The 9,507-nt window shown below is 55.3% G+C and overlaps 1 protein-coding gene across 1 annotated transcript in view; it reads left to right on the forward strand.

Moving 5' to 3' along the window:
- Nucleotides 1-8,297, forward strand: part of LOC104398973 (multidrug and toxin extrusion protein 2-like) — a 50,637-nt gene extending 42,340 nt beyond the window's left edge. Inside the window, 17 exon segments of the mRNA XM_010009131.1 lie at nt 665-725; nt 1,201-1,348; nt 1,932-2,000; nt 2,357-2,505; nt 2,665-2,707; nt 3,160-3,204; nt 3,615-3,712; nt 3,940-4,037; nt 4,987-5,100; nt 5,275-5,342; nt 5,610-5,718; nt 5,805-5,880; nt 6,196-6,265; nt 6,737-6,869; nt 7,312-7,406; nt 7,632-7,713; nt 8,062-8,297. Coding sequence (XP_010007433.1) covers nt 665-725; nt 1,201-1,348; nt 1,932-2,000; nt 2,357-2,505; nt 2,665-2,707; nt 3,160-3,204; nt 3,615-3,712; nt 3,940-4,037; nt 4,987-5,100; nt 5,275-5,342; nt 5,610-5,718; nt 5,805-5,880; nt 6,196-6,265; nt 6,737-6,869; nt 7,312-7,406; nt 7,632-7,713; nt 8,062-8,297 — 1,694 coding nt within the window.
- The last annotated feature ends 1,210 nt before the right edge of the window (nt 8,298-9,507 follow it).

The raw sequence follows: 9,507 nt of genomic DNA on the forward strand, positions 1-9,507 counted from the left end.
CTGCTGGGTTTGGGGAAGGGGGGGGGGGATGCAAATTGTTCCCGGAAAACTCTTCCCAGCCCCGTCCCTCCCGCGCGGGGGAGGGAACCCGCAGCTCAGCCCTGCCCGAGCCCCCGAGGGTCAAGTTTTGTGCTTCTGCTTTATCTGGTAAATAAGTAGCAAGTGATGAACTTCTGAGCTTCCCTTCCTGGCATCAAAGCACTGACCTGCTGCGATCAGGAGGCCGAGGAAGTGCAGAGGGGTTTCAGTTTCTGTAGCTGAACACGAGCCCCAGCTCGGTCCCTGCCCCTCCACGTGCAGGGCTCAGCTCCAACCAAACCTGCTGCTCTGGGGAGTAAATGATTATTTAATGTCAAACCCTGCCCTGGAACAACCGTGGAGGTGTGGAGCCCTCCTACCAGGATTACTCACAGCAGCAGGTCCGACATGCTGGGGCCTGGCAGGAGTTCTGCATCTGCAGGCAGTGGTGGGAGGTCTGGAGAGGTGAAGGTTTGGTTCTGCTCTTCCTCAGCCCCTGCAGGAGCTGGTTCTCTGGCAGCACTGGGCTCTGGGCTTGCCAACTGCTGGGTGGAAAGGAGCATCAGCAGACCCTGGGCATGGTCCCCAGCCATGCCCACCCCCCAGTGGGTATAAATGCCTCTTAACTCCTACCATCTGGTTCTAGCTGTGCCACCACGCTGTGCCTGGGACACCTGCAGAGGGGCCATCCTCTTTGCCAAGGGGAAGTGAGGTCTGGAGAGCAATCTCTGTGACAGCAGTGATCAGCCCTGCTGTGGCCCTGGGCAGGGAACGAGCAGGCTGGACCTGGCATCTCTCCAGGAGGAGAGGACACTGTGGCTTGGGAGGAGAGCTTCCCATGGATGCACAGAAGTGTGGAAAAAAGCACTGGGATTTTTGCATTGTCCCTCTCCATGTGTCTTTCACCCTGGAAAAGAGGATTTCTGGTAAAACTGTTAAGCCCCACGTCAACAAAGCCCCCTGGCAGGTTGGCTGCACAACACCAAGATACCACAGGGCAGGTAGAGGTCTGCTCTGAAGGGCAAAGCCACCAGGAGCCTGCACAAACCCTGGAGCTGCCTGCTCTGCCCCAGCAGCACAGGGTTCCCGGGACAGCAGAGCCCTGGCCTTGGGACAAGGTGACACCAGGAAGCCAGGCTGTCCATAGTCCAGCTCCTGGGGGAAGGGCGGTGATTCCTCAAGTCCTAATCAGTCCTCATCTCACCATCTTCTCCTCCTCCCACCCTAGTTTGTTGCCCAGCTGCTGGGGTTCCTGATCAGCGTGGTCAGCTCCATCTTCTGTGGCCACCTGGGGAAGGCTGAGCTGGATGCAGTGACCCTGGCCGTGTCCGTACGTATCACCTGCCCCCTCTCTGCCTCACCCTGCCCCCTCTCTGCCTCAGAGCAGGAGTGATGTGCCCTGAAACAAAAGGAGAAGAAAAAAAAAAAAAAAGGAGAAAAGAAAAAATTCAAAAGCCCTGTAGAAGAGTGTGTGTGAGGACCCTGTGCATAAGCACAGCCTGATGCAACACAAACGTTGCATCCACCAAATTGACCTTCCTTTTGCCCAGAGCACAGGCAGGAGATGGGAACTGGGCAGCCAGTGGCTGGGGGGGGCAAGGCCAGCAGCTGGGCAGGGATCTGCAGCCTGTGACCAGCTCTCTGGACTGCCAGGCCTAGGTGGGTGCCTGTGGCTCAGAGCAGCACTGCTTGTGGCCGTTTAGATATTCACCCTTTGACAGAGGATCTTTTTCCACACCAGAGGAGATAAAAGGCTATTTAAGTGTGTTATCCTGTGAAACAGAGAAGGGCTGGAAACTTCCCAAAGACTCCTTGCAGAACTGTCTCCCCACCCAGCTGGGAGGGACACAGTGCTTCGGGCCAGGTCCCCTCTCAGCCTCCCTTGCTACCCAAGTCCTTTGTCTCTCCTCCAGGTCATCAATGTGACAGGCATCTCCATAGGTGCTGGATTAGCCTCAGCATGTGACACCCTGATGTCCCAGGTCAGTGGCAGCTCCCCCTTTCTCATGCCTGGTGGCTTTGATTGATGGTGTCTCAGCTCCTGTGCAGAGTGATCTGAGCACAAAGGGCAGGAAGATGGCAACTTCCAGACAACATGGAGCTACAGATGCACTGGTTGGAGCCAGTTCCCTCCTTGCAGCTCCCCCAGGGACCCCTGGGTCATGCCCAGGAAGCAAGGGGATGTGCAATCACCTGAGAGCCAGTTGTGCCCAACCAGGCTGGCAGAGCCACTGCAGGGCATGGGGAATGCATTTCATCAGCCCCTTGCTGCCCTGAGCATTTGCCCAGACTCTTTTGTTCCTGGTTACACTCACCTTGGTCCTCTCTCCTGTCACAGACCTACGGTGGCAAGAACCTGAAGCAGGTGGGCACCATCCTGCAGAGGGGGATCCTCATCCTGCTGCTGTGCTGCTTCCCTTGCTGGGCGCTCTTCATCAACACCGAGCGGATCCTCCTGCTCATCCGACAGGACCCCGAGGTCTCCAGGTCAGGGCTGAGATCCAGCCCTCCTGGATCAGACGTTTGGCTGTGGTTGGGTTGCTGGGCAGTGTTGAAATCCAGGCTCCCTGGAGCCCAAGTGCAACGCTGCTTGGTTTGGCTCTTCCTTTGCTGTATCATTAACTGGGGAAACAACTCTCTTTCCAGGTTAACTCAGGTCTACGTGATGATCTTTATTCCAGCACTTCCTGTAAGTTGCTGCTGAAGCTGTTAGAAGCTCTGATTCCCTCAGGAACATCTGGGGAAGGAGGGAGGGTCTTTGCTGGGTGGGTCACAGGGCTGCATGGTTCAGGCTTTTACAACGTGCCCCTTGATCTTGGACCCTAACAGATTGTATTGGCCAGCAGCTGCTGGACCAGCAAACGTGGTCTTGCAAAGACTTTTACTGCAGGCCACGTCCCTGCACACTGGGTAACTGGTGGTGGACGTTGGAACCAGGGGCTCCAGGGCTCACTCTTAGCTCTGAGATCAAGGCTGCAGGTTGCTGTTCACACACACTCCCAGCTGCTTGGCTCTCAGCTCTCACTGTGTCCCTCTGGAGAGATTCCTCCAGGACAGGGAGCAGTACCCCTGGGGAATAAACATCTGGAAGTTAATGCTTTTGTGCAAGGTTTCCAAGCTCTCTCATGCTGACTTTTGCAGGCGGTGTTTCTGTACCAGCTGCAGACAAGATACTTACTAAGTCAGGTATTGTATAACTAACCAGGTTCTGGGCCATCAGTGAAAGGTATTCCTAGGCACATGGATAAAGTTTTGGAGCCACATCCTGTCCTGGGGAGAGCTGGGTGGAGGAATGTGTGATGCACAGCCCTCAGCTGGACCTGCAGGGCAGGGAGTGCTCATAGAAACCACTCTGAGTTTGCTCAGTTTCCCCATTGCCACCTCCCAGCTCTGCACTTTGTTGACTGCACCAGCTCTTGAACCCTCTGTGCTACCTTCTCTGTGTCTAACACAACCCAGCTTTACCTGAAACAGCAGCCACCTGTTTGGCTTTCTCCTTGGGCAGGGATGCAAGTTTCTCCCCTGGGTTTGCTGGCTGGGGTGGGGGCTGTGCAGTGCTGTGGAAGCAAACCCCAAAGTCTCTCCTTGGCTTCCAGGGGATCATTTTGCCTCAGGTGTTGACGGGGATCGCAGCCAACATCCTCAACGCAGCCATGAACGCCTTCTTCCTGTATGCACTGAAGCTGGGCTTGGTGTAAGTGTGAGCAGAGGTGCTGCCAGGGGGTTGCTCAGGGCTGTGGGGGGGGTCTTGGGTGCCCAGTTCTGCCCCCCCCCAGCCCCCAGCCAGCCAACCTGGAAAGATAAGGCTGCAGGGATCTGCCCAATACGTGCAGCAAGGCTCTCTGGGTGGCACCAGGTCTCTCCTGCTGTGGCTGAGGAGGAGGAGGATGCCTTTGGTAATCTGCCTGTCTCTCTCCCCAGGGGCTCTGCCTGGGCTAACACTGTTTCTCAGTACACCCAGGCCACTCTCCTCTTCCTATACGTGTGGTGGAAGAAGATCCATGTGGAGACCTGGGGAGGTATTGTTCCTAGCTTGATCCTTCAGAACACCAATGTTGGGCTCTGGGGTTTGACACCGTCACCAGGACCCAGGATGTAGGTCTGACTAAGGGATGACCCTCCCCTCACAGGAGGTGGATGCTGTAGCCACCACCCCAATGCCCTAAAAAAAAACCTGCTGATCACCCAGACTCAGGAGTGCACCAGGGTACAGCAAGGCCAGGCCTGTCTGTTATTAATTGAAATAAGTAACATCTTGGGGAAAAAAAACAACAAACAATCACATAAAAGAGAACAAAGAGACACTAGTAAAAGCAGAGCTGACATAACACTGAAACAGCTAAAACTGGAGAAAAGCATGTCCCAAGTAGTCAACAGTCTGTCCTTGAAACAAGGCTGTGACACAGATGAAAGGGATGGGCAGGAACACTCCCCACACCTTATCTTGACTATAGCCTTGGGCACGAGGTAGAAAACACTGACTAATTGGACTCACTGTATTAACATCTCATCAGCATATTAGTGTCCTATTAGCACACTGAAATACCTGCCCATAGGCTAGAGGGACCCCTACTAACCAAAAGCCCCCTGCTCTTTCAGCAGGTTGTAACATTTTTAAGCACTGTCACTTTAAATGGCAGGAAAGAACTAGCTAACCAGTCATGTACACAAGTGATAGAATATAATTAGAAACAAATTAATCTTGCATGTGGATAAAAGTAGCCCTTGTGTTTTGGGAAGCTGGGATGGTTTTATGGAATACCACCTGGCTCCCTTTATCTGCTCAGAACTGGGTATTAATGCAAATACCTTGACTCTCGGTGGTGCACCTTGATTTCTGGGACAACAGGCTGATGTCTTGTGAGCTGTGGCTCCTGGTTGTTGTCCTCAGTGTGCAGCAGTGTATGGCTCCCTGCAGGGCAGGAGAGGGAGACCATGAATTCATCTTGCTTCACCTCCTCACTGCAGGTTGGAGCAGGGACTGCCTCCTGGACTGGGGCTCGTTTATCCAGCTGGCAATACCTGGCATGCTCATGATGTGTATTGAATGGTGGACCTTTGAGATTGGGAGCTTCTTGGCAGGTGAGTCCAAATCCTCTTTATCCTTTGCTTCAACAGGTCATCTTCCAACCCTGGCCTGTGGGGTTGGTTCTGCAGGATGGTGCATCAGTTAGATGGGCACCCTGTGGTCACTGCCTCCTTGTCAGCAAAGGAGGAGTTTAATTCTGACCTCACAAAGTGATGAATCTTTTCCAGGGCTGCTCAGTGTGGTGGAGCTGGGTGCACAGTCCATCATCTATGAGCTCTCCAGTGCAGCATACATGGTAAGAGCTGGGTGGTTACACAGAGGTCAGCCTGGGAGGAGCCCCCAAACATTGGTTCCATGGGCCAAGGCTGGGGAGGGAAGGAGAAGTCAGTACCAGGCAGGTGATGGCTCCCAAGCCTGCTGTGCTGCTGCACACCCAGGGAGGGCTGCAGATGAGAAATCCCTTCACTGCAGGGGTAATTTGTCCCAAATTCTCTGCTGAGGAAGAAGAAAATCACTGCAGGTTGTATTGCCACTCACCTCCTCCTTGTCTCCTGGTACTCAGGTGCCTCTGGGCTTCAGTGTGGCTGCCAGTGTCAGAGTGGGCAATGCCTTGGGATCAGGGGATGTGGTGCAAGCCAAGACCTCCTGCATTACTGCCCTGCTGTGCACAGGTCAGCCCAGGTCCTGCAGAGGGGAATAAAAGAGTGGGACCTGCTGCCCTTGAGGCAAACAGCCTGACTGTTCCTTTTTCTTTCAGAAGTTTTTGCTGTGGTGGTTGCAACATTACTGGGAACCTTGAAGGACGTGGTGGGGTACATCTTCACCGATGACAAGTGGGTTAACAGCTTGCTCTGGAGTGTTATTATGTTCTTGGAGGGTGTGATTTACATCCCAGGAGCTGCTCAAACTCTGCTGACAGAGATAATTCATAAACCTCCATCTGGCAACCATGCTCCCCAAAGGTTCCTCCCCATGGGGCAGCATGGGTACTGCTGACACTGGGCCACTGCTGTGGTGGTACCCAAGCTGCACACATCCCCTCAGGTCTCCTGGGCTGGGATCAGGCTGAGGGAGATAGGTCAGAATTGGTGTTCCTTGCAACCAGGCCATGCTGTTTTTCTTGACCAGTACCTGCATCTTCCCAACAGGGAGATTGCTACCTTGGTGTCCAAAGTGATGATCATCTTTGCTCCGTTCCACTTGTTTGATGCAGCAGCAGTGAGTATTCCAGCACGGGGAGTGATTCCTCCTCTCTGCAGGTTGGAGCTGCCCTTTGCTGCAGAACAACCCAGCTCTTCCTCCCCCTTTTCCCCTGACAAGGCTTCAGCTCTTTACTAGCTTGTCAGAGCAGCTCAAATGAGCAGATGGATCTTCAGAGAGGTCAGGCACTCACAGCTCAACAGCAGTGCTCCTACAACTTGTTAGATAGTCATTTCAGCCTGTTGCCTCCTGCCTGTCCCTGGCAGAGGGACCCAGGCAGCCTGGCAAGCCCTGCAGGGTCTGCTGGCAGGTCCCTGGGCACACAGCCCCTGGGGCAGCAGCTGGAGCCCCGCACAGCCCCACGCCCGGGTCTCTCTTGGCTCTGCGGGTTCCCTGGGTCCCCGGGCTGTGCCACAGCCCAGAGCTGCTGTGCCGGTTCCTCCCGCAGCAGGTGCCATCCCCTCCTGACCCTCTGCCCGCTCTCCCCAGGCCACTTGCGGGGGTGTCCTGCGGGGCACGGGCCGCCAGAAGCTGGGAGCGGCCGCCAACGCCATCGGGTACTACGGCATCGGGCTCCCCGTCGGCATCTCCCTGATGTTTGCAGCCAGGATGGGGGTGCTGGGTACGTGTCCCTCCTCTGCTCGGCGCTGGACCAGCTGCCATCCCGAGCCTTGGGCTCAGATCCTGCTGCGGTGGGGCTGGATCCCAGGGTTCAGCTGCTGCAGGTTCTGAGTTGCCCCCCTCCGACTGGGGCTGAGATCATAGAATCATGAAGGTTGGAAGGGACCTTAAAGACATCAAGTTCCAATCCCCCTGCCGCGAGCAGGGAACCCCACCACTAGATCAGGTTGCACAAAACCTCATCCAACCTGGCCTTAAAAACCTCCAAGGTTGTTCCAGTAAATCCAAATGCCCCCAGCATAGGATGCCCAGGAGCTGTTTCCTCTTCCATCAAGGTGGAGTTAGACACGGGGTGATAATCTGAAGTCCTTGGGCATGGAGGCAGTGGGAGGCAAAAGCAGGGTTTCCTCAGGCCCTCCCTGAAGTAACTCTCCATCCCTCAGGTCTGTGGGTGGGAATGATCATTTGCATCTCTTTACAAGCCCTTTCCTTCTCGGCTTTTGTCATGCACATGGATTGGAAGAAAGCTGCAGAGGAGGTGAGGCTTGTGCTTCTCTCTAGGAGATTCAGAGGAGTTCCTGTCCCAGTACAGTGTCACAGCCCTCTGGGAAGAGGCAAAAGGGAATCAGAATCTGTCCCTCTCCTCCAGTGGAGCAGCAGTTTGGTGCTGAGCACGCTGGCTGTGGAGGGAGAAGGCTGAAGTTTGCTTGGCTGGGCAGGACACCCCTGCTCTGGGAAGAGCAACCCTTCCATGTGTTTTTAGGCTCAAGTCCGAGCTGGTCTGAAAAAACAACTGGAAGATGTGAACTCCAGTGACACAGCTGCTAACAAAACATCTGCTGTAGGTATGTAACCAGGTCTGGCAATAGGGAGAGAACCCAAATTCTCCACCCAACCCTTCCTGTCATCTACATTCATGGCAGCCATGTCTGCCCAGATGACCCAGTGGCACTTCTGTACTTAGGAACTGGGTACAAGATACCCTATTGCCCCTGTCACCACCCTGGCTGCTCTAGGGAAGAGCCTGGGCTGACAGCCAGCATCTGCCATACTTGGGAACACCTGCCACCGTGCTGTGGCATGTCCCTGTGTCCCTGAGCCTTGGGAAAGGGCCCTGGGGACTGGCACTGGCACCTGGGCAGCATCAGGCTGGGCAGCTCAGCTTCCCTGCAGCACTCACCTCTCTGTCACAGATTGTGTCTCTGTGGATGCTGACACCGCAGACACTGTGGTCCTGCCTGAGAACATGGTGGGAGGTGAGAGGCAACCTGACCACCAGCTGATCACTCAGGAGGAGCTGGCATTTGTCCCTGCTCTTCCTCCTGTGCCATGGAAGGCCCTGATCATCCGTCGTGTATTGGCTGCCACCACTGCCATTGCTGTCCTGCTGCTGGGCATACTGGTCCGGCTCCTCACTGGTGATGGCTAGAACCACTGACACTGGGGAGCTGTGCATGGAGCAGGAGGGCACGTGGTGGTGTCCCAGTAGGAGGATGGTGCAGGAGAAGGAATTCCCTCTCTGTTCCTTGTAAAGAGTCACTTTGCTCAGTTTCTGGTTAACTTGTGAAGTTTTATCCCACATGGAGAGTTCTTGAAGGGGGTGAGGATGAGGCACCTGGGAAGAAAGTGCTTGAGAGCTGGTCCCTCTCCTGCACTGCACTGGGATGTCACTTGTGATAGGCAGAAGTGTGTCCTGGGGCTGGCCCAGGAAGGAGACAGGCACCCTGTGCTGCTCTCCTGGTCTTGCTCCCTGGGGGCATTTAGTCCATGCCATTTGCTAATGGCAGAGGTTGCCCACAGCTCCTTTCCTCCCACACCAAGACCAGTTTCCACCACTGCAGCAGGTCAGAGCAAGGCTGACTTTGCTGGAACTTTGCTGACCCCTCTGACTGCTGCTGGGTTGTTGGGTGCTGGCCCTGCCTTCCCTGCTGCGTGGCCGGCACGGGGCCCAAAGCAACTCTTCTTTGCACTTTTGTAAGGTGGGACTTTTGATACAATAAAGTTTTCTGAGTAAACGTTGGGCTGTTAATGTGGTGTGAGCGTGACCCCGGTCGTTGGCACGACTAAGCTGTTGGAGAGAAGCTGTGCTCCTGGTTTGAGCAGCCTGATGAGCCTGCACAGGGCACAGCCTCGGGCTCCTGGCCCTGCTCTTTGGGTGCAGCAGCAGCCAGGGACTCCCTGTGGTTGGGCTCACGGGCCACGCTGCTCCCCTTGGGTACAAAAGCCAGGTTTGTGCACCTTGATTGTTCCCACACCACTGCTGAGCTGCACGGGAGAGGGTGCTGTGGTGCACAACCCCACAGAGCCATCCAACACCCCAGTCCTTCCCACCTGCCCCTGCCCTCAGCCCCTTGGGACCAGTCCCAGGCTCTTACCTGCAGCTCCATGACAGCAGCAAAGCCAGTGTCCCTGCAGTGTGGCACCTGCTCAGGTTTGGAGGTGAATCCCACGTACTGGTGCACGGCCCCCCACAAGTCTCCTGGCACATGGTGCTGGTTGCCTGTGTGCTGGAAATGAAAAGACATGATATAAAGGAGCTTGAAACCCCAACCTCAGCAACCTCAGCCCAGATGTGGGGCAGCTGCGCCAGACCTTGCCCTGCTGAGTCCCAGCAGCTTTGGGAGCAGAGCCTGGAGACA

Source organism: Chaetura pelagica, unplaced genomic scaffold (assembly GCF_000747805.2).
Source record: "Chaetura pelagica isolate M959 unplaced genomic scaffold, ChaPel_1.0 scaffold72, whole genome shotgun sequence".
NCBI classification, from domain to species: Eukaryota; Metazoa; Chordata; class Aves; order Apodiformes; family Apodidae; genus Chaetura; species Chaetura pelagica.